Raw genomic sequence first — 25039 nt, forward strand, 5'->3', positions numbered from 1 at the left:
TCTTTGTCATTCCAAAAGTTCTATGCAACCTAAAACAATTAAAATCCTCCCTTTCTGAAACTATATTCCTATTTCTGTGCTTAGCAAAACATACATAATCCTTGTTGCTGGAATACAGAAATAGAAAGAACCCCGACAGTTTTGATATTCAGTAATATGGCCTTTATGACATCAGTAGAAGCTAAACTGAACAAGATTCAAATGCAAAAGAAAATGGCTGTCTGAATCAAATTAAGCTCTGTCCTCTCTAAGAGCCCTAATCCCTCTTTTTGGACCTGATTCTCAGACTGCGGATCCCCAAATTTTATAATGGCCCCATATGTTCCTGGGAGCAGTTCCTTCAGAACAACACTTTCTGACACCTAAAACCTAGTAGAAATTGGGAGATTTAAAAATAATTTCACTTCATTTCAAGGTTGCATTTTCAGCCCACGCAGGCCAAATGTAACCATGTTCACTGTTGCCCACCCTGAATTCAAAATGCACTATGAATTACTGTTTTGGAAAAGCTACTTCTTGTTACTGTCAATCCTAGTATTTTTCCTTCCGATGGCAGGGCTTCCACAATGGTTTTCTTATTTCAAGCAACCTTTATAGCAAAACCATCAGAAGGCTTTCTGAGGTTCGCCACTTAGTGCTTACCTCTGGGAAAAAGATATCTAGTGTTGCTACTAGCTTCTTTGTTTTATTGCTTGCCAAAGAAGCAAAATTGGGGGGAGTCAGTTCTTAGCTGCCAGCTCAGTAAGATAACAAGTACAGTAGAGTCTCACTTATCCAACATAAATGGGCCAGGAGAACATTGGATAAGCAAAAATGTTGGATAATAAGGAGGGATTAAGGAAAAGCCTATTAAACGTCAAATTACTTTATGATTTTACAAATTAAGCACCAAAATATCATGTTTTACAACAAGTCTGCCACTTGTTTGGGAGTGTGGCTGCACTTGTGTTGTTGTTGGGCATGTTGACACGCTGTGCGTAGCTGTATAGAGAAACAGCTGTGGATCCGGGTGGGAGGCAGACTTCATTAGATAATACAGAACGTTGGATAAGCGAGACTCTACTGTAGCAATTCCCCTCCATTGTGTTTCCAGGAGCATCCCAAGTCCTAGACTCCTGAAAACAGAATGATGTGCTGCTTTTTGCAATCAGAGAGATATACTATTCCCTGAAAAAAGATGTGGAGTTTTGTGTGCGGACTTTTGAAAGGAACTGGTGGTTTACAGACCAGGAGTTCCCCATGAGTCCAAGAAAAATGTAAAACAGCAACCTATTCATAGGAAAGAACCTGAACAAAACTTTTAAAATTAAATGATAACTCCACGTTTTAGAAACCTGTTACAAGTATCCATTTGCTTTAAAAGCAGAAGTAGGACCCTGAGGCACCAAGTGGACTGTAACCTCTAATATTGTCACCAATGGTTGGGGATGATGAGAAGAAGTGAAAAATGCCAGGATGGACATAGGCCATATGACTCTCCAGACTATCTGAAAGACCCTGTCTCCTTATCTATACCTGCCAGGACACTTAGGATCTTCAGGTGAAGACTTTCTCTCTTCCCCACTACCTTTACAGGCTTGCTTGGAGAGAACATAGCAAAGAGATAGACGTCTCAGCAGCTTCTCTCACCCTCAAGAATGCCCTTCAATAGAATGCGAGGCCCTTCTTTCTTTGCATTTTGTAGACAAAGACATTTTTATTTAAATAAGCGTTCAATGTATAAAGCAAGGAGCATTTTTATTGAGTACATTTTGCTTCTCTTTTTAACATTATATATTTTCAATTTATTCTGAAATTATTCTAAAAATCATGTTTGGAAGCCACTTTGAGTCCCGGTCTTGGGGAAAAAGCGACATACTAAGCACAAGATCTCCTTATGCATACACTCCAAAAGCAACACTGTTACATAAATGTTTGTTTTATTTTCCCATTTATAGAATGAGTCTGCAAATCTTGAAGGGAGAAAATATTAGTGATGACATAGGTGCTGAAAACTGTGCCATACTCGTCACATCTCCAGAGCTCACAGGCAGGCCTTCCATTCTTCGTCCATCACAGAAAGAAAATGTTCCACCAAAAAAAATAAAGAAGTTTATGAAGGTATGATAATATTTAATATCACTCTTTTCTAGACCAACAGTTTTAGTATCTGTAAGTATTTAGTATCAAAATATTTAACAATGTTTCAGTGGTGGGGATGAGAGGAGGCTTCTAGAATCATAGAATCATAGAATAGTAGAGTTGGAAGAGACCACATGGGCCATCTAGTCCAACCCCCTGCTAAGAAGCAGGAAATCGCATTCAAAGCACCCCCGACAGATGGCCATCCAGCCTCTGCTTAAAAGCCTCCAAGGAAGGAGCCTCCACCACGGCCCCGGGGAGAGAGTTCCACTGTCGAACAGCTCTCACAGTGAGGAAGTTCTTCCTGATGTTCAGGTGGAAAGGAGATTCTTCCTGATGTTCAGGTGGAAAGGAGATATGTGACAGCTAAAATACAGAATACCCTGGAAGGTATCTAACTCCTATGTCTTTAATGTTCTGACAGGCGCTTATACCGTGTGTCTTTTCTTTACATCAGTGATTTATTAGTTTTAATTTTGATTCTTCCCGCTTCTTGTTAACAGCTGTCAAGTTGAATTCAACTTATGGCAAACCCATCAATGAGAGACTTTCTAGTATTCTATCAGCAGCAGTCCTGCCTCATATTTTGCAGCATCTGTGGTTGACTGTATCTATCTGTAATGCTGTATCTGTATCTCACCCTTCCTACTACCTTATCAGGCATTATTGTCTTTTCCATTGAGTCATTTTTATTATATGGCCAAAGTAAAGCAGTATTCTAGGGAAAGTTAAGGCATGATTTGCTCCAGTACCCACTGAGTGGTCTTTTCAGTAGTCCACATTATCTGTAGAATTCTTCTCCAGCCCCACGTTTCAAACATGGGGCTTCATTGTCCAGCTTTCACAGCCATTTATAGAAATTAGAAATTCAATGACATTGTTTGCTTATAAATTACACATCAAGGAAACCAAATCTTGTGACACATGGAATTTTGAATGGTTTTAATGGTATAATGTTTTAATTTATGAATTTGTCAAATTTTTGGCTTATGTAGTGTGTATTTCTGTTTAGTTTGCCTATATGATGTTTTTGTTTTGTTGTATTTTTATGTTATGTAATTTAATCATTGTACACCACTTGGAATCCCACCCATGAGAGAAAAGTGGGATAAAATAAATGAATAATAATAATAATCCTTTCATGGGGATGGGAATATATACCGAGTGTTTCCAATTTATGGGATTTTTTTGTTTTCTGTATTGACAGATTTTAGTTAGAATTAGAACAGATTCAGCATTTGTAGTCTGAAGCAGCTCTATTGGTAAGCGATCTGCTTCTGGTGATTTATTTCTTCTAAGTGGTCTGAATGCAGCTTCCACATCACTTTCTGATGTATGTTCATCTTTATAAGGTTTTTCCTGAAACAAAGTGGTCTCTTTCATAGAATTCTTCAATGTATTGTTTCCATCATATTTTTATTTTTATTTATCAACATAATGTGTTCTTCTGCTAGTTGTAGAGCATTTCCACTCATGATTTAAAATTCCATTTGTTTTTTTGTTTTTTAGATCTTTGAGAATAAGTCTTCCTTTTTGTCATCACTTTTATTTCTTTGCATTAATTAGTTCTCATTCAGGCAGAGAAATAATTGAATTCGTGCTTCTTGTCTGTCTTTAACTGCTTAAAGAATTTCATCACTCATCCATTGAGGCTTTTCTTTCTTTTGGGCTACAGATAGTGTCTTTTTGCATTCCTCCCTGACAGTGTTTCTGACTTCAGTTCAGAATTCTAGTTCCCGTTCACTTAGTTTTTATAATAACAAATCCATTTTTCACATCTTGAAATTCTACAGGGATATTCTTCAGGTTGTATTTCAGCACAATTTCCTCCTGGCCTTGACTTCACATAGAGAATAGAACTTCTCAATCTTCTGTTTCTAATTACGAAGTCTATTTGATTTTTATATTGGCCATGAGATGATGTCTAGGCATACAGCTGTTGTTTGGGTTGCTTGAAGAATGTGTTTGCAAAGAACACACTATTGGCTTCACAAAATTCAATCAGTCATTCTCCTGTTTCATTTCTTAATTCTAGACCGACATTTTCTGTAATCTTTCATTCTGCTCTATTTCCTATTTTTGCATTCTAATCATCACTGATTAACATCTTCTTTTATGTATATTCAGTTTCCCACCTTACTCCAGCATAAAATCTTTCAGATTCTTCTTTTGCCACTGTGTTTAGATCATAAAGTTGAATTATAGTTATCTCGATGTGTTTTCCCTAAAGTCATTAATATGATTAAGTCAAACTGCATTACATCCTTGAACTACATTGGCTTCATCTTTCTATGAATGTCACCACATTTTGTCTTAGATTTTCTTTTCCTGAGTAAAACACTGTATAATTATTCAATTCTTCAATTATGTAGGTTTTATTTCTGCTTTTAATTATTAATATATATTGATGTTTGTTTGTTTTTCATACATTGCTTCAAGTGACTCCTTTTTAAGCTGTAGAAAGCAGGGCATAAGTACCCAATCAATGTCTAGGTATGTGTTGTGTGTATGCATTTTGGCTCTGCAGATCTCTGATAAATTTTCTCTCCTAAGGTAACTTTTCAAACTCCTATCCGGGATCCTCAGACTCGCAAATTCCTGAGTCCAGATGTAAGGAAGAAACCTGAAACTTCTCCATTAGTAGATGACTGCATTCCAAAAGATCTTCTCTTGCCTCCAGTCAGTGTTGAGTGAGTAAAACTGTGATTTTATGTAGGTAGATTCAAAATAGATTGTAATATAGTCAATGATATCCCAGGAAGTGTTGGGCTGTCATACAGCTGTCTTCAGGTTGTTGGAAGAGAATATGGGTTTTAGGAAGCTGTTTTTTTCTGGACTTCAAGCATATGAGTAGAAGCAGTGATATTTGCCAAAAAATTCTTTTCACTGAGAATGATTGCGAAACTGTAACTACTCCTGATTTAAAACGCAGTAAGGACAATTGCATTCATGTAACAAGAACGTAGTCATCCACATGTTTTTGCCAGCTTGGAGACAAACAGGCATTGTTGTGTTAATATCACAGCTACTTTGATTTTAATGGAAAGAACTAAATTTTGCAGTTGCAGTTGACAGTTGTTTTCCAGATGCAATTACAAGGTGATTGACTCCACTCTAGAGAGCTGAGTGTCCAGAGGAGGGCAACTAAAATGATCAAAGGTCTGGAAACCATGCCCTATGAGGAGCAGCTTAAAGAGCTGGGTATGTTTAGCCTACAGAGGAAAAGGTTGAGTGGGGATATGTTAGCCATGTATAAATTTGTGAAAGAGTGTCTTAGGGGAGAAGGAAGTAGGCTTGTTTTCTGCTGCACTGGGGAGACTAGGGCTCAGTGTACTGGATTCAAATGACAGGAAAGAAGATTCCACCTAAAGAATATCCTGACCATAAGAGCTGTTGAACAATGGAACCCTCTGCCTCAGAGTATGGCGGAGGCTCCTTCTTTGGAGGCTTCTAAACAGAGTCTAGATGGCCATCTGTTTGGGGTGTTTTTTCTGCATGGCAGGTGATTGGACTAGATGGCCCATGTGGTCTGTTCCAACTTTATGATTATCTGAAGATTCCTGTTGAAGCATCAGTTTTCTTGGATCTATGAAAACAAGTATGTTGTATTCTGATGATTACTAGACTGATATTTTTCGTGCCGGATTAAGTCAATTTTATTTTTAGATGTTACAGAATCATTAAGAACTTTATTGCTTTTAGTTGTTTGATTTAATGTATATACATTTTGCTGATTGTTTTTCATTTCTGCTGATAAATACCCAAGGGGCTTTGGTAATTGGGAAGTAAGCAAATGGTCTAAATTGATAAAGTGAGCAATGTAATCTGATCCAGTGTGCATTTACTTGAAAGTGAACCCCACTGAGTTCAGCTTGGATTACTTCAAAACATGTGTTCCTAGAATTAAAGTCTAGACACTGCAAGACTTTCATAAACCTGACAACATAGTATCTGAAGCCGACAGTGAATATCCTTTTTTTGGTTAATAAGCAATGGCCCCCTCTGAAAGAAAAATCTGAATGCCAAATGTGTACTTTTTATTTTAACTGTCTTTAGAAGGCTAAATTAACTAATTTGTGATGGTTCTGTGTCAAGGACAGAACGCCACAAGATCAAAGATAACAGAGTTTATTGGATTTACAGAACTCAAAATGCCCGTAAAAGACAAGGGCCAGGCAACATTAGCCTCAAAAAGCAAAAAAAAGGGGCAAGAAAAACGTTTAAAAGATAAACCGGATTAAACCGGAGTTTAATCCGGGTAAAATCAAAACAGCTTGCTTCAGCTTGGGAACAAACAAAACAGAAGCTGGGAAACAAAGAGTTCAAAAGAATGTAACTAATTGGCAGCAGATGCCTCTCTGCTGCCAGTACTATGTTTTGAGTAACTTAGAAGTCACTCCTACACACAGCAGGCAAACTTCCAATACAAACACAACAGCCGAGGGTTGAAGCAGTAGAGTAGTCCCAGTTCTTTCCGAAGGTCGATAGGCAGAAGCAGACGTTTGCAGTTTTCCAAGTCCAGAAGGAGAATCCAAGCCTGTAGTCAGTTCAGTCCGTAAATCCAGAGTAGCAGATGGCGTCCGTCAAGAAGACGACGGAAGGTCAAAGCTATTGAGATTAAGCAGAGGTTTGCACAAACAAAAGCCCACACAATTCCTCCCGCCGTCTGAACCCAAATTCCAAAACAACTTACGTAATCAGCACACGAAACACACCCGTCTTCAGGAAAACGTCCCACACAGATCCCAAGCGTTTGTCCAAATTACCTTGCCCAACGCAATTTGCTATTGCTCCCAAGCCCCATTTTATGCCAGTTACAAGTCCTCATCACTATCAGCTGTCCTCCTTAACCCGGGCGTTTCCTCATCACTTTCCTCATCAGAACTGGAACACCTCTGACTACGCCCCACAGCATCCCCAGCTGTGGATCCCGTCCCATCCCTCCAGCTTGTCCATGGGTCTAGTCCTGAAGGTCCCCAATCATCTTCCATCCCATCATTGCCAGTGGCACCCAATTCCTCCCTTACCCGAGTCCAATCCATCTCATCCTCTTCTGAGCTAACCAGCTCTTCCTCCATTCTCTCCGTAAACCCCTCAAAAGACTCTTCGTCAGATGGTTCTGCAAAGATATCTCGCAGCCTCTTTCTTTCTCGCTCCTCGAGAGTATCTGACTCTCGAGGAGTCTTACGTCCACGCCTGCCAGTAGCAGAGCCATGAGGCTCAATCATAACATTCTGCCTTTCCACAGGAATCAACCACTACTAATAACAGATACTGATTTAGCAAAAGAGGAGATAGCGACAGAAGGAAAGCTCAGCTTTGATTCTCCAAATGATGTCATCCCAGAAAAAAACAGAGCACATACTCCTGAATCGTCTGTGTTGAATGATCCAGATCCGTTCAAGAGCACCAGTGGCCTTCTGAATTCCCCTAAAAATCAACCAGTGTCTCTTTTGCAAGTTTGCACAAGAAAAGAAGCAATGGATAGAAATTCTCTTTCACTTTGTTCAGTTTATCTGGAATCTGCTACTGAAAATAATCTGTCTGAGGAAACAAGCTATGAACCAGCAAGTTCTTTTAACTCCACTTCATTGCTAGATAGTGATTCCTCAAAGCAAATATTAAGCCTCAATCAAGCTATAAAGCAAAATTTGAACAATGCTTGCAAGACTGAGCTACTTTCAGTGGCACTTATAGAAAATAATATCTCATCGCCTGTGCTAGAATCTGGTAGCTTTGGAAGTCTCAGTTATTGTAAAAGAAAAGAAAAGGGTAAATGTCAAACAAGCACTGGAACAGAAGAGAATTCTGTTCCCAAAGCAGCATATAGCTTTGATTTTGAGAAGTTTGATCCTAACTTCAACCCATTTGGAGGCGGTTCCAAATTACAGAATTCACCTGACTGTGCTGTGTTCACCATTGAAAGGAGTGATACCCAAGAGGACAGTGGACTGTTCAAAGAAGCAGAGCAGCATAATTTCCCTGAGGAATCAAGGGCTGTAGAAACAACATTTGAAAAACAGTAAGTGTTCTGTAAGTGCATTTAGAGTAGTTCTGGACTTCAGAAATGTAGTAGAAGCTCATGAAAAGTAACCTATTTTTTGTTCCTGGACTAAATCTAAGTATTTGGTAACAGTAGATTACATATGCAGTAGAAAATAGCATATAACCTAAATCTGTAAATAAATAATTTCAAGTTGCTCAGTATTCTTTTCAGAGATATATTAAAACATAGATGGCTTAATTGCTTAATTGGGGATTAGTATTTAATTTTTGTGAAAAGAAGCTTCTTTTATCTAAATGTCCACAGGTAAAGGGCAAAAGAAAACCTGCATGTACAAAAACAAATTTAAAAGTATATTGAATCAGATGTCCTTAGAACATGTGGATATAACAGTCTTCTTATTTTTATAGGAAAGAGATTGAAGAGCAGATTGCAGCTGAAGAACAGAATGTAACAAAAGTAGAAACTCAAACTGAACCTTCAAGTGAATTGGTATTGTCTTTTGTTTTGTTTTTTTAATTCCTTTTTATTGCTATATTTAGGATCTAGCATGTTTTGGGTGTGGGAATATGCTAAAAACTGCACTGGAGGCTTTAAATCTCAAGAATCATGCCTGGGAACCTCATCTTTATTGCTGTAAGAAATTGAGACATCTCTACAGCTTGGCAGCTTTGAAGCCCAGGTTGTCTTTCAAAACACACACTTTATCCACTCCTGATGCAAAATTTCCCAAACAACATGCTCTGATCTTTTAAGAAAATAAAATAGAGTACAGTTTAACCAAATGACATACAGGTGAAGGGAAGCAAGTTAAACAACACATGGAATCTATAGTTATCTCTTTTCTGAGCGTTTCTCTAATCTATTCTTCATTTCTTAGATGAACCAAAGTATTGCATCAGCTGTGGTTTTACGTCAACAAAGTTCATTACATGAGGCTGCAAATGGTCTAACTCAGAAACCACATCAGGCAGAAACAGTAATGAATAATGGCAGTTTTTTGGATATAGACAATGAAGAGTTCAGATCACCCACTGATGGTAAGTGTAGTAGAATTGAAATGCCTATTTGTGTTTATAACAGTGTGAAATTCTATGTTTGTATTTTGTTTTGGTACACCTCACACCATGGCTATCATGTCCCTTGTTAATACTCTACAGGTGTCAGAATCAGCAATTTATTACGGTCTATGACCAGAATATATAGAAATGGGCACAGGTGCCTGAAAAGGGGAATCGCAGTTCCCATTCTACAGGTGTCATCCATCCTATATCTGTTCCCCACCCTTTAAGGGTATTGTGCTTTACACTTAACCTTGTTGGAATTGACTTTGCTAGTTTTTACCCAGTTCTCCAGTCTTTTAAGGTCATTTTGAATTTTGATCCTGTTATCTGGGGTAATAGTTACCCCATTTAATTTTATGTTATTTGCAAATATTGGAAGCATGTTCGCTAAACCAATGTTTCTCAACTTGTGGGTCCTAGGTGTTTTGGCCTACAACTCCCAGAAATCCCAGCCAGTTTACCAGCTGTTAGGATTTCTGGAAGTTGAAGGCCAATATATCTGGGGACCCACAGGTTGAGAACCACTGCTCTAAACCTTCATCCAATCATTGTTAAAGACGTATTGCACATAACCTATTGGAAATTCCATAACATATTGCATAACCTATTGGAAAATAACTGCACCTAGTCTATGGGCACATATCCTTTTGGCAAATGTGAATGTCTATGAATATGTGGAGACCATCTTTTGAAAACCACTAGTCAAGAAAAGCATGCCCTTGTTAGAAGTCAACTCTTTGAACAGGTGATATTCAGAAACATTAATGTAGTGGCACACAGGTAACTCAGCTGTCAAACTGAAGAACCATGTCTTTAAACTGCGAAGGATAAAGACATGCCACTACAAAATGTATTTGGTTAGCTGCAGATGGTTGTTTCTTTGCAGTTGTAATTGTCCAAAAGATACACATTCCCGTGAAGCCTCTTAGTTTAAAATATGCACTCAGAGATAAAAGCAAAGTCTTCTTTGAAAAAATATATTTTTACTCATAAACGTCTTTTATTAATTAGCTATACAGGAATATTTCTTATTGAAGTTCACTTCAATAAGATAGGATATAGCTTCTCTTTGTGTTGAGTACACAGGGTATCATTCTTAATCGGTAGTCCATAGTCTTTAGTATAGTTGTACTCACTGAAGTCCATAATCATACTGTATCCATTAAAGTCTCTAAACAGCAACATGCATCCACTTTCACTGAGGTCGGGACACATACTGTACACCTGCTTTCATTGAAGACCAAACACATACCTCCACTGAGGTCTAATGCAAGAAGACTGCATCCAAAATGGAGTCCTGAATCTGAACATGCTCAGTAAAATCACATGTCTATAACTCCTCCTACACCAAAGAGATACAAACTGGCAAATCAGCACATACATAGAATACTAGTTAGCACATATATATATATATATATATATATATATATATATGCGCTATCAATAAACAAATAGTGACAGGCTTGGGAGGTTGCTGTTTCCAACAATACATTCATTAGCACTGGATCCAGAACAGAACCCTGTGATACTCCACTTCTGTCCAGGATGAGGAGGAGGCATTGGTGAGCATCAGTTGGGTTGGGCCATCCAATCCAGCCCTATGCCATGCAGAATATAGAATCAGTCAACAATTACATGTTCACCTAATGGTTGCATTGTCAATCCCACATTTTACTAGTCTGTTTGCAAGAATATCATGGGGGTTCTTCTCAAAGACCTTACTGAAATCACGGTATGCCACACTCACAGAATTCTGTTTGGCTGCCAGGCTCTTCACTTTATATATATATAAAAGCCATAAGGTTAATCTGACATGACTTGCTTTTAAGAAACCCATGTTCACTTTTTGGGATCATGACATTTCTAAGTACTTACAGACTGTTTAATGACCTTTGTATAGTTTAATATGTATTTTATAGAAATATGTTTTAATGTGTATCTTTTATAGAAATGCACTTTAATATGTGTATTTGTGGTATTTTTACAATGTGTATGTGTTTGATTATTCTGTAACTTGCCGTGAGGAGAGGTGGGTAAGAAAGAAAATTATTATTACTACTCTATAATTTTTCTTGGTATTAGTGTCTGGCTGACTGGTCAGTAATTTTCTGAGTCCTCTTTCCCCCCATTTTTGAAGACAAGGGCAACCTTTGCCCTTCTCCAGTCTGCTAAGACTTCTTCTGGCAAGCAAAGATTCACAAAGATTGTTGCCAGTGTTCTGAGATCTTTGATGTAGTTTATCTGGTCCTGAAGACTCGCATTTATGTAGAGTACCCATGTATTCCTGCACAACACTTTCACCTGTTTTGTGTTACATTTCCCCTCGTGTTATCTGTTCCATTTCCTCCACACTGAGCAGTATCTTCTTTTTTGGACAAGACCAAGGATTCATCTATATTAACCATTCAGGTTGGTTTGGAACTGATTGAGCAGAAACCAGTTTCACTATGCAGGTGATTAAATTGCCATTTCTGGAACCAGTTTGGGGTGAGGATGGTGATTATATTAATCAAGTGGGGTGGCCTCAAGGCAGATCCAGAGTCCACCATATTTGAGGCATATCTCCCCCCCCCCCCCCCCAAAACCGTTTCCAGGCAAGATGCACATGACAGCAAGGCAGAAACAAGAAGGGAAAGTGACAGTTCCTGTGGCATCCATTTCACCATTCAAGTGGAATATCTCTTTTCCCATTTAAATTCATTTACAAATCAAATAATTTAAGGTTGTTAAGAAAGTGACAATATCACATGTTCAGTGTCCTTTTATGGATAAGCCCCCTCAGGTCATGTTCATCCTACGTGTTCTTGTAGCTTCAAACTTGATTTCTAACCTCTTCCAATTTAGTGGTCTTCTAATAGCCAGCCAAAGTCCTAAGCATATGTAGACAATCTCAATGTTATTTTCCTTTTGTTATTGCTTACTGAGTTGCATCTGTAGTGCTGTCAGTTTTTTGCGCTGGACACACACATGCCTGCAGTAGGAACTCTAATAGGTTTTAACTGAAGTAATAGAGACCCCTGTTTATTGTATGTTACCTTTTACCTGTCTTTGATCTAGTAAACGTACCTCATTGGCCACCCTTCAATGCCATAAGAGCAGTGTTCCAAAACTGCTTCTCATTTAAAGCTTTAACATCCTTGCCAGTTAAATCAGTTTTAAAAAAGGATGGGAAGAATCGAAGGCCTTCTTTATTTCACGCAGTATACGTAAGTCACAAATATTGCAGGAAGGCATGCCTCTTCTTTTCTTGAAATGACAAACTAGTTACTTTTTATAGTCATTTCAATACTAGTTTGCTATAAAATCATTTTGTTCCCATATTCAGTATTTTTCCCCTTTTAGTTCTAGGAATGGACCTAGAAGTAGATTATCTGGAACAGTTTGGAATGTCCTCGGTAAGTAACCAATATATGAATGTAGGATGTTACATTTGTCTCCTTTCTTTTCCCTATTGTTTTATCACACACTCCTAAAAGAAGCAGTCTTTTGCACAGAATTTAGATAATATTGTTTAGTTTAGTGTTTTAATTTTAGGAATCCTGCTCTTTTTAGCTTGACATGTTGAATAATATATATTTTAAATTTTCATGCTGCTAATCTTTATGTAATGCCACTTTTTGGCTGACTTAGCTGTTCTTGTATTTTGATCAAAAGTTTTCATTTTCCTATTTTACACAGAAAAAATGTACCCTTTAGAGGCTAGATCTTTCAAAACACATATGTAAGGCTATCTGCAGAAAGAACTATGAGTTTTCAAAACAGTATAAGAATTAAAAAGTGTATTTGCCTGATGACGGGATTCAGAATCAGAAAACCATCTACTAACCTAAAAAGAAAACCTGGCTTAACTTTTCAAAACTTTTTTTTTTGGTAGAAAATTAAAAGATTGAAATATTTTTCACCCCACACCACATTTCTTCCAATTTATTCACATTTGAAAGCATTTAGTACAGTCCTGCTTTAAAGTCTGAACCCTAAAGATTTTAAGGTACAGCCCTTGCTATATTGACACTCATTAGGACACAGGACCTCCTCTAATCAATTATTTCATAATTCAAAGAAATGTGCTTCACTTGGAGATTATCTAAATTTCATAAGTGTTGCTCTTGGTCAGATAGCTCCAGATGTGGCCAAAACGTGAACAAGGCCACCATGTTAAGGGAAGATTGTCTGGGAACTTTGATATATTTCCAAATCTATTTCTTGTAGTTCAAGGAGTCTGTTCTAAGAAAGGAATCTCTCTACCTGAAGTTTGACCCTCTCCTGAGTGAAAGCCCTAAAAATTATGTTGATGATGTTAAGGAAGTAAAGTCTACAGGAGTCGCACTACTTCAAAATGAGTATGTATAATTTTGCTGTGTTCTTCCATTTATAACCTATATAGAATTGTTTCAGTATGCCTTGCAGTTTCTAACCAGACCATCCATCTTTGGTCTTAAAACAGAAATTCAGTAGCCATGACAGTGAATGAAGTAAAAACATCTGATGAACATGAAGAAAAGCCGTTGGTGCTTGATCTTTTTGGAATTTCCCCAGATCCAGTAAGTGCTAGTTAAATATCTCTAGCAACCTTCCTCAAATTGCTGTTTTTTCTGAATTTTAAAATGAGAATAGACATACTGATGACGTTGAAAAGTATAGGCTGAGTATCCGTTATCCAAAAATGTTTGGAACAAGAAATGTTTTAAATTTTTTCAAAATTTGGAATACCTTTATTTGCAGATATGAAATATCTTGGAAACCAAGTCTAAAATTGTGGTTTATTTGTGTTTGATATGCACATACACGTAGTGTGAAGGTAATTTATGCAATATTTTTAATAATTTTGTCAATGAAACAAGGTTTGTATACACTGAACCATAAGGAAATAAAGATGTCACCGTCTCAGGCATGCGTGTGAACTATTTTGGATCTTGGAGAAGTTTGGATTTTGAAAGAGATGCTCAACCTGTAATGGAAAATCATAGTTTCCCAATTGAATAATTAAGCTCTCGGGAGCCTTGATCTTATCAACGTATCCTTTATTCAGAGCAGAAGAACAGTTTCAGTCTGAAACCACCCACAAGTTTGGATATCATAGATTTAGTCTGAAATCACTATCCGGCTATACCTTGTGATCTGTATCAATTAGAGAACTAAGATACCAAATATTGCATGTAAATACGTATTAAATTTTTTGCCACAGGTCAAAACTCTACAACCCACCCTAGATGAAAAGAATCCTTCAGTATTCCCTTGTGCTCTGCCCACTGAGGCCATCATTGAAGTGCTGAAATACAGTCAGAAAGGCATGGATGCAGCTGTAGAAAAGATTAAGCATGAGACGGATATTGTTGTTAAAAAGCTTACTTCAGAGGTAAGAATTTGAGAAGGGACACTCGATTTGATACTGTTTTGAATCTTTTCTGTCCATTCACTCCTCCATTTTAATGGCTAATATAGAAATTACTTAACTACTGTATTTAAAAGAAAACTATACAAGTAATAGAGGCTGTTACTGGAAGTCAGCCTTTGGAGCTGTTATCCCTCAAGATCTTTGACTTGCCCGGTGCCATTCCCTTAACCAGTCAAATATCATTGTTTTAAACACAGCCTTTCGCAGCTGTCTAGATCATTTAAAAATCTGAAGTTTTAGTTTAGACATCACTGTAACAAAATGAGTCTACTCTTTGATTAACATCTTTCCACCTTTGTACATTAACGACTCCTACTCTAGTGTTACAGCAACTTTATTTTATTTATTTATTTAATTTATATAATGCCCTTCTCCCCCAGGGATATATCCAATAACAAAACAAATGGCCATAAGAAATAATGTAAACTATACTCTGCTTGGAATCTTGAGGATTACACAAGTATTAATCTCCAAGATAGTAGTATAAAGATCAATAATAAAGTCTGGTCTTAAAGGGGTATTCAGAATTTTAGTCTTAAAATGAAGAAGGCCTAACAAGAACAATTGACCGGACATGGCCCCCACATCCTGAAGTGGGCCCCCAGGCCAGGATTTTTGGCTGGGCTCCCTCTAAAGCAGTGGTTCTCAGCCTGGGTTCCCCAGATGTTTTGGGCCTACAACTTCCAGGAATCCCAGCCAGTTTACCGGCTGTTAGGATTTCTGGGAGTTGAAGGCCAAAAATATCTGGGGCTCCCATGTTGAGAACCACTACTCTAATGTTTGGGGAAGCATGATTTAGGATAAAATAAGTCAGTTTAGATAATGACACCAAAGTAATTTTATATTTATTAAAAATTATAAGGATTTATATCAGAGCAACTTACAATAGCATCAAAAATCACCTCAAAATATATTTTCTAGCTTTTGTCAACTCATATTTTTCAATACCTTCAATAACATCAGCTTGCTTAAGTAAATAATTATCACTTCATGTTTATAGATTCTATTTCCAGTTATCAAGTGAAGAAAAAGCTCTCCAACCTAATAGCTCTGTGAATGGCAAGGCCAAGATGTCTCTCTTCTGATCCTTGTTGACAGCCTTCCCCACTTCTCCCCTCTCCACACGCAGGCGGGCAAGGTGGCCTTTTCCTGTCTCTTCTTTCCCCCCTTCCCTCAACTTGGTCCTTTCAATTTTCTGTCCCCTTCTGAAAATTCTTTACTCTTGGCCTCTTCACTTTTCAAGATCATTTACATCTAGAAAATAGCAGCACCAATTCTAAAGTCATGGAAAAGATGCCATGGAAGTGTGGGGCCAAGTCTGCATCCCATGAAGGGGCCCCAGAGAAAAAAAGAAAAGGGTTTCCTAAGGACCCCTATAAAAAGACATAAAAGTTTCCAAGCGGCACCCAGAGTAAGAGAGACAAATATCCCCAGAGAAAGACGTAAAAGTCTCCAAGGGACCCCCATGTAGCCCTTGCCTAATCCTAGGACCTTCAACCCTGTCAATCCCCCTTCTTTGTTGGGGGAGGGCATGAGATCAGATATTGAGTAATGTTAGTCAAATTCTAAAGTTGTATTTAAGTCTGATCTCTTTCCAATAACCTTTCTGGCAAAGTTTCTTTAATTTTACTGTAAGTCTGAAGATAAATGAATTCTTGCTAATTATTTTGGGATATGATGGTTTCAGGTGCAAGAAAAGCAAAGAGAAGCTTTGGAGTGGAAAATGAAGCATGACAAAATTTATATTGAAAGTAAAGAAATGGGGTATGTACATCTAGTTAATAATGGGCATTTTCTGTGCATGTTGCCTTCTCCAATTACATAGATATCTTTCATATTGTGGATTCAGGTGGACGTTATTTGTGCTACTGTACAATATTCAGAAGGACAGTCTGTACTGGGGGGAAAACCAGAGTTTTGATCCTCTGCTTAATTGTTTAGGATCGCTTATCCAGGGTTATATCACTGTCAAATTCCAGAGAGTTCAATTACCTGCTGCCACCATCCTCTCTAAGTAATTGTACTGCATAGATGAGGTGCGTTTTGGGGGGCAGGGGTCTCTTTCCAGGCAGTCTCTAAACTGAGAATGGGTATTCTCCCCATATTGGTAATGTTGAGAAATTCACTTAATCCTGCCTCCAGAAACTTTAAGAAAAGTAAACCTATGCTTCCTTTTTAAGAGGTGTGTGTGTGTGTATGTTTCTTACTGTGGAGTTATTAATGGAAGGACCAATATTGTTTCATTGTTGTGGAATCATATTAATTTTCTGGTTCTGTATTTGAAAATAAGATGCTTGTATTTCCTTTAGAACAATTGTTGCAGAATTTGAAGGCACCATTACACAAGTGATGGGTAAGCAGATATAAAACATTTTTTCAATGCTTTGCTGTTTGGGTTGCACAAAAAATGTGTCTATCTAGAAACAAAATGTATATATTTCTGAAAAGTACATAAAAACAGTTTTGTTGTAATGAAAGTTAAAAATAACATCAGACAAATTATTTTGTATAGATGCATTTTTAAATCGGCATGCAGAATTCTTCTTCAACTTGATATCCCCAGTACCATGGCAAGCTTATCAGTGGAATACCTTGGCAGTTGCTGAGTGGATGTTCTAACATTCCTAGATCTGCCATTCTCTTTCCGTGCTCGACTACAGGCTGGCACACTTTGGACATACACACCACACGTACATTTTTCTTAGAGAGTTTGCATGTGGTGTGTAGGCCCAAAGCGGCAAAGGCCAGGGCCTGCAGCTAAGTCCCGAGTAAGGAGCGCTTACTTTCCAAATGAGCTTTTTGGTCCCACATCCAAAAAAAAAAAAAAAAGAATATTTTCATCCCATTGGCAGCAATGGGTGGGCTTCCCACACTTCCTTTCCCCTCAGTTTTAGAGCTGCTGCCATTTCCCCTTTAATTGGGAAATCTAACTTTCGTCACTGCTGCTGAAGTCGCTTCATAGGAGCTAGGGACAGACTCATGGTGGGATCCTTGATGTTGGGCTGGGGCTTGCTGGGGTTTCTCTCCATCACATTTGCTGGCGGCCTTGCTCTGCAACAGTGCAGGCCAAGAAAGGACCTGGCAGGCCTGCATGTTTGGACCTGCATGCCACATGGACATTCATCACCAGCAAATGAGATGGAGGCAAGCTGAGTCTGCCCCTAGCTTGGATAAAGTGATCTCAGCAGCAGTGACAAAAGGATAGCTTTCCCAATTAAAGGGGAACGGCAGCAGCCCTAAAACTGAGGGAAAGGGAAGTGTGGGAAGCCCACACATTACCATCAATGGGACAAAATAGTCGTTTTTTCGGATGTGGGACAAAAAAGCTCGTTTGGAAAGGCACCCGAAAACAGGGCCATACGAATGAAACAAAGACATAGCCATCCTATACAAATGCATGAGACTAGTACAGAACACTCTTGTTGTCACAGAATGGTTGTTCTCATAATATGCTTGGACAATAAAGCCCTGAAGTTCACCGACCCAACTCATGATGGGTACTGAAAACAGCAGCTCCTAACCCACCTAACTGGACTTCCCTCACGTCTCTACCCCCACTACAGTCCACACAATGCCTCCTCGAAATATGAGAGATCTTTATGCTTCACCCTGTAGCTAAATCTTTTAGAAATGGTGGTAGTAAACAGTAGCTGAGAAAGTAGAAGTTGACTACATATTAACCTAGTTAGCCCATTAAATCTAATGTGTACGAATTTGGTTTTAACTATCTACAGATCCTTCCTTCTTCCACAGACTCAAATGATTGAACATTTTGACCTTAGTTGCTTTCTGGGGCTGGGGGTAGGTTGCAATGACATAGGCCATGCTTCCTGCTTCTGATGGGAATTAACATGTTCACCATCCCATCCTAGACAAAAGTAGATTTGTCTAGGACGTATGTCATTTCTTTAACTACTGGCTGTTATTTATGATTTTTGGAAATAGTAGGGCATGGTAGCTGAAAAATATAGTTATATAAATAGGCTGGATTAGAGACTGCACCATGTTTTCTTTTGTACACCCCAGTCTATTCTATACGTCACCTGAAATTGTGCATTTGTGGGATAGCCTTGCTTGACTTTCATGGGATGAGTTTGCTAACTGGAGCCTTTGAACATATCTTCAAATATTTGTATTGTTAGAGACAACATATAGTGCAGTGGTTCTCAACCTATGGATCCCCAGATATTTTGGCTTTCAACTCCCAGAAATCCTAACAGCTGGTAAACTGGCTGAGATTTCTGGGAGTTGTAGGCCAAAACACCTGGGAACCCACAGGTTGAGAACCACTGATACAGCGTCTTAAAAGAGTCAACAAAGATTGAGTCACCTAAAACAAATTTGTTCCTGTAGAAGAGGGCGAGAGTCAGAAAGAGCTTGCAAAAAAAGAATTGCAGAAAGTACTTGATGAAAAACAGCAAGTTGTATCTGATTTGAAATCCATGGAGAAATCTTTCTCGGAACTCTTCAAGCGATTTGAAAAACAGAAAGAGGCAATAGAAGGATTTCAGAGGGTAAGCATTTCCAACAGCCTTACTCAGTCTCCTCCTTAAATAACACTAGCTGCCTCTTTCCACACCATCTTTCCCCCTGAAGCTACCATATTTCACCGCATAATAGTCGCACTCCTTCCATTTTGGGAGCGGGGGAAGAGTGCAGATGGTCTAAAATGGAATGTTCTGTAAATGTACCAAGGTGACATTATTGATATAAAAAAATTAAAATTATGTTTTCATTTACTGACATTTGTAATATTGTCTTATGTAGAGGGTGAGTCAATCTGAAGTAGTTTGACTTTTTAATAAATATTAATATTTTTGGCAGTAAGTCAGGAGACAATTTACAGAGCTTTGTTTCTGACATGTATTATATGAGAAGTTCCACTTACATTTGACAGAGAACAACTTTTTAATTTAAAGTATATTTTCCCTTCATACTGCTAAGCCAATAGTATCGCTTAACAGGGTTGTGAAGTCAGTTCACCAAACCTTTCACTCTTAATTTCTTCATAAATGTATATTAATTAGAAGTAAATATACTTTAGTCAAATGATAGCAAAAGGTTACCATAATCATTACAATGTGAAATGTCAGGCTACTTAGACTGATAGAACATAAAATATTTATTTATTTACCTTTAAATTATATTTACTGTATATTAATAAGTTTTTGTATTGAAGTAATTGATGCATTTCCACCAACTGGGATTCTAGTCCCCCGAGTTTTAATCTAAAATTATATTTCCACTTTCTAGAATGAAGAGGCTCTGAAAAAATGTGTTGAGGAGTATCTTGCAAGAATTAAAAAGGAAGAGCAAAGATACCAAGCACTGAAGGCACATGCAGAAGAAAAGTTATGCAAGTGAGTAACATTTTATAAGGATCTGTATTAAATTTGCAGTACCTCTCTTTAAAAACTAATATACCTGAATAACCTGTTTATTTTAGAGCAAATGAAGCGATTGCCCAAGCAAGAAGTAAAGCTAAAACAAAAGCGTTGGCTCTTCAAGCCACTTTGCGCAAAGAACAAATGAGAATCCAGTCATTAGAGAAAAGCATTGAGCAGAAGGTCAGTCTTAGTTTCTTTGTGGATCCAATATTCAGTCTTCTAAGCAGGGGTCTAGACTGTCTCCCAAAGGCTTTGATATATATATATATATTAAATCTATAGTTGCACATCTCAAATCAGAATTGCATGAAGAATTGCCAGGCCCACATTACATGACAAAAAACTATTGACTCATTCCCATTAAATTCAGAGGCAATTTAATCAATTTTAATGTGATGTAAATAATACAAAATTAATACAATGCATAATACAAAATTAGGATTCCAGAAAGTGGAATACTATAGGCAGGAAATGAAGTCCTCAGTGTTTTCTCTCTATTTTCATGTGAGTATGTGGCTGCAATTCAGTGTTACATAGAAATCATTTGTTGGTAAATCAAAGCTGTTATGCACAATAGGAGCCCTAACCCAACTAATAGGAAAAGGGTCTTTCAAATGCCTGCCTGCATAGCAATGCAAGATTCACGGGTCTTTCCTTTAATTTATACTCCCAAGTGTAATTATTAAAAATGAAGTCTACTGTGTTTAGTTTGGGAGGGATTTTACTAATTTATAAGTTCATAAGGTTCTCAAACTTTTTCAGCCGTGGAGCCCTTTTTGAAGCAAAAGTTTCTCATGGAGCTCCAATAAATGTTTATATACTGTATATTATAGTATATTTAATGTGTATGTGTGTGTGTATATATATATATATATATCAGGCATGGGCAAACTTTTGGACACAGGGGCATTTAGTTTTAAAATTTGACAGACAGGCTGGGCTAGTGGCAGATGGATAGAGAGTGTTTGTGTGAGCTAATTGGGGAATTCCTATGCACACTGCACTTATCTCATTTGTAGTGCAGAAAGAAAGACCAATATAATATTTAAAATGAAAAACCATTTTAACCAACATAAATGTAACGGTATTTCAGTGAAAGACCCCAGGGGCCATCCAATCTAACCCCTTCTGCCATGCAGGAAAAGCACAGTCAAAGCACCCCAACAGATGGCCATCCAGATTTAATAATAATAATAATAATAATAATAATAATAATAATAATAATAATAATAATAATAATAAGCTGCATGGAAAAGGGTCTGGGCAGCAAGCTGCCCTTCCAGGGCTTAACACTCTGCACAGCCAAAGTGCTGTGTTTCTATGAACCTTCATGCAAAAGAATAAAAGGTTTTTGAATGCTATCCAGTTACACATAACTGTTAGTAACAACATGCAGTGTTTACAGTGCACTCTGCAGAAAATGATTCACCACTACCTAAAGGAAAATCAACATGTTTAGCAAGACTTACAAAATAATAATAATAATAATTATTATTATTATTATTATTATTATTATTATTTATATTTCGCCCTATCTCCTCGAAGGGACCCAGGGCGTATTCCAAACACAAAAAGGTAAACATTCAATGCCTGAATATGACAACCAATACACATATAATAGCAAAAAATAATAATAACCCAACATGTAAGAACAAATTATAACATAACTTCTAAAATTAAAATAAGACATAACCTATCAAATAAATTTATATCAACATAAAACAAAATATCAAACAGAAACATCAATATCTCGGAGCCGACAGAAAGCATTGGAGGTGTATAAGTTGATTATTGCCAAAGATGGTAACTCGACTAGCAGGATAAACAGATCCTGGATACAGATAATAGATTTTAATCAGAAGTATAGTAACAGTATCATTATCTAATCCTCTTCAAGTCAATGAGCAGAAGTATGTTTTCAGTTGTTTTTTGAAAGAGGAGGGGGGGCATTTTTACTTCCTTAGGTAGGGATTTCCAGAGGCGGGGGGGTGATCACAGGGAAGGCCCTTTTTCTCTCATTCCCACCAGCTGTGCTTGAGATGGGGGTGGGACTGTGAGCAGGGCCTACTCCGAAGACTACAGTTGGTCAATAAGGGGATATGCGATTAATCAAATAGCCTGGACCTGGTTGGTTTATCAGTAAATGTTTGATTTTTATATTTTTTACCTGGGGCACATAAAAATTTCTCAGGCGGAAAATGGCCATAACTGGAAAATGTTTATGAAGCCCTCATGGAGAGTATGGGTGTTCTTTTCAGAATATGTGACTTCTGCAACTTGTATAACCCTTTGCCCCTGTTTCTTTAACAGACAAAAGAAAACGAAGAACTCACAAAAATTTGTGATGACTTGATTTCGAAGATGGAAAATGCGATAATCTGAACCATCCCATTTTTTCATGCTGGTTCTTAATTCAGACTTGGGATAGTTAATAATGAAATTTAATGACTATTTTCATTTGCACTTGTTTAGCTTTATTGTTTTTCTATGAAAACTTCTATATTCTCTGCTGTTATTTACAAAAAGCAAATAAATGTGTGGCACCAGTCTGCTTGCCATTATTTCTGTAAATAGAAACTATTGGGTTTTAGGTTTATTATTATTTTTATTTCCCTGAAATGCCACAATCCTGTTCTGTACCACCACAAAAAAATTTTTTTTTCTCCTGAGTGTCCACCAATAGACATGGGAAGTCGTTTCATTACATCTTCACCTAATGAGCCCATTTAGGCTCATAAGAGGGCATCTCTTCCCATTTTTAAAGACCTCTTATGGTTATGAAATGTTCTATAGCAAAAACTGGGTAGAATTTCCCTGCATTTCGGGGAATTTTTTGTATATCATGAGGGCCAGAATAATAACCGAAGTGCCTCATACCAGTCCACTCTGCTCTGGATCAAGTGTTTCAAGCGTTATTCGATTTCCGCGAAGAAGGAATGGGAAGAAGTTTTAACTGATTAAAAATAAAATAGATTATATTATTTGCAGATTTGGTTGATGTGTTGTAACAAATTTAAAAAATCGACACCTTTTGAAAGAAGAGGAGGATGAGATAGAAAATGGATAGTTAAGTTTTAGCACTGCAGAAAGCAATCTTGAAAAGAACAGAATAAGAGCAACATAGGTCTCATTAGGGCTCAAAAATAGGAAAGATAGATTTGCACTGGACCAGAAAGACCACTCAAATTGGTGGCAGAAAAGAACCAAGTGACTTTTCACATGTTTTATGAAAAGGAAGGAAATCATCGAACTCATTTTAGTGGGATTTATATAGCATAGCAACATGTCAATGCACTGCGCTGCTTTCAGTGGGTTTTGCATGGCACAGCACCATATCAAGAAATGAAATCACCCATATGCTTATCTGAGCCATCTCAAATCATGGAAGTTGCAGGAAACAAGAAATGAGGTAGGCATAATGGGAGCAGTGCTGAAAGTGATAAAATAACCAAACAGTGTGTGTCCAAAGGTGCAGGTTTGGAAGCAAGAGGATAGGAACAACTAGGCTAGGTGTATTTATTTATTTATTTATTTATTTATCACATTTTGGCAATATGAATTGCCAAAGTTTAGGGGAAAGGCAGGTCGGATAACGAAACTACATAGCAAAAGACTGCAATCAAGCCAGGAGTGGTGTATATATGTGTAAAGATGTCTCCTTATTCAAAAGATTATCCTACATTGCATGGCAGAATGGTGAGAAGGAACCAAATCATATCTAAGGGGAAATTCGTTCAGATGTCATCAGATCAGAAGGATGAGGCACACAAACATTTAGCTATTTTGAAGCTGAAGGCATAGCAAAAAGTCAATGAGTTTATGGAATACGATATTACACATGTGGATACATTGAAACAAATACAGGTCCATCTTCCATGCAGGTATTGAATCTTTTTTTAAGGAAATGAATGAATTATGCTTTTAACATTTTACTTTTTTGCCAGTGCAATATTCATTTAAGGATTCACTAAAAGATATAGACATATAATTCCCAACCAGTTTCTCCAAAATTATAGTCTCATTACTAAACCCACAGAGTGGCTTGAAAGTTGAAGGGGCAAAGTGAGTGACAGGGTTAGTGCTTGAGTAGGCAATTTAGAGAAGGGATTTGTCATAAACACATTTGCACAATTTTGCAACTATCAAATGATAATGATAAATGCTAACCCAAGTACAGTGATATATATTTTCCCAATTGCCTGAAAATGTAGTTTAGTTGTTGGTGCATTAAGCCATCAGGAACAATATATTTTGAAACTGCAGCTCCCTGAATATTGTTCCTTGATGGAGTTTAATCACACAGCAGATGGTGAGTTATCGAGTCTTGGGGGGCAGTTTTTGGACCTCGAGATCATTTGGTCTGGTCCAAGTACTGACTCAAACCTAGTGTTATTAACAATCCTCACAAAAACAATCTCCATTGAAAACTTTACAGTACACAAAAAGATCTCAAGAATAAATTATACAAATTTTGGCTATGTTCCAAAACCAAGATGTGAGATTAGACTGGCAAAGCAAAAGAATTCACACCCAAGACTCCTTCCCTGTCCCTATGAATAATAGGGGTCTGATTACTATGCCTTTGCTTCCCAGGCATTTCCCCCAGAAATTTGGGCTGTTGAATGGCTTGAATTTTCTTGTAAAGTAGGGAATGTCTGGTTTGCTGGTGTTATAAGACCTGCAAAATGGTCTGGTCTGGTCTGGTCTGGTGCAGGAGACAACGCCTGCCTGGGTTTGCTTTCTTAGCCTGGCTCCTGTTGCTGCTTCAATCTGCCACACTGATTTCTGTGGACTGGGTGCCACTTCATTTTCAGACCTGAGCCACTTCTGGATTCTTTGCCTCATGCAGGCATGTTCTCTTCCGCTCATGTTTTTGCCAGTGGAGCTGAAGTTGGTAAGCACATATGTGTATAGGCCAACTTTGCAACATCCATTTGATTTTTAATATATAATTTCATAGTTAAAATAGTAATTATAATTATAATTGCCAACATCCGCTGGATAATGGAGGAAGGCAGGGAGTTTCAGAAAAACATCTATTTCTATTTTATTGACTATTCTAAAGCCT

General features: G+C 37.6%; 1 protein-coding gene across 5 annotated transcripts; it reads left to right on the plus strand.

Moving 5' to 3' along the window:
* Positions 1–844: 844 nt before the first annotated feature.
* On the plus strand, positions 845–22517 carry LOC134295058 (transforming acidic coiled-coil-containing protein 3-like). Of its 5 annotated transcripts, XM_062967003.1 has the most exons (17): positions 855–1540; positions 1938–2100; positions 4675–4811; positions 7370–8143; positions 8536–8617; positions 9006–9165; positions 12532–12584; positions 13399–13529; positions 13634–13730; positions 14375–14545; positions 16272–16348; positions 16894–16937; positions 18938–18961; positions 19007–19098; positions 19838–19944; positions 20031–20151; positions 22282–22517. In XM_062967003.1, exons 1-17 carry the CDS (start codon positions 1428–1430, stop codon positions 22351–22353), a joined length of 2418 nt encoding a protein of 805 aa, XP_062823073.1. In that variant the 5' UTR covers positions 855–1427; the 3' UTR covers positions 22354–22517. The 5 variants fall into 5 exon arrangements, with proteins under 5 accessions (XP_062823074.1, XP_062823073.1, XP_062823072.1 ...); XM_062967002.1 differs by having other exon boundaries at positions 858–1540; positions 18938–19098; XM_062967005.1 differs by having other exon boundaries at positions 1147–1540; positions 8048–8143; positions 18938–19098.
* The last annotated feature ends 2522 nt before the right edge of the window (positions 22518–25039 follow it).

The sequence above is a fragment of the Anolis carolinensis genome, unplaced genomic scaffold (assembly GCF_035594765.1).
Source record: "Anolis carolinensis isolate JA03-04 unplaced genomic scaffold, rAnoCar3.1.pri scaffold_72, whole genome shotgun sequence".
NCBI lineage: Eukaryota > Metazoa > Chordata > Lepidosauria > Squamata > Dactyloidae > Anolis > Anolis carolinensis.

Coding starts and splice junctions, on each gene's coding strand:
- LOC134295058 (XM_062967002.1), top strand. CDS start 1,428: ATGATGAGAAGAAGTGAAAAATGCCAGGATGGACATAGGCCATATGAC. Junction 8,618..9,005: donor CTGAACCTTCAAGTGAATTG/GTATTGTCTTTT, acceptor TTCATTTCTTAG/ATGAACCAAAGTATTGCATC. Junction 13,731..14,374: donor TTGGAATTTCCCCAGATCCA/GTAAGTGCTAGT, acceptor TTTTTGCCACAG/GTCAAAACTCTACAACCCAC.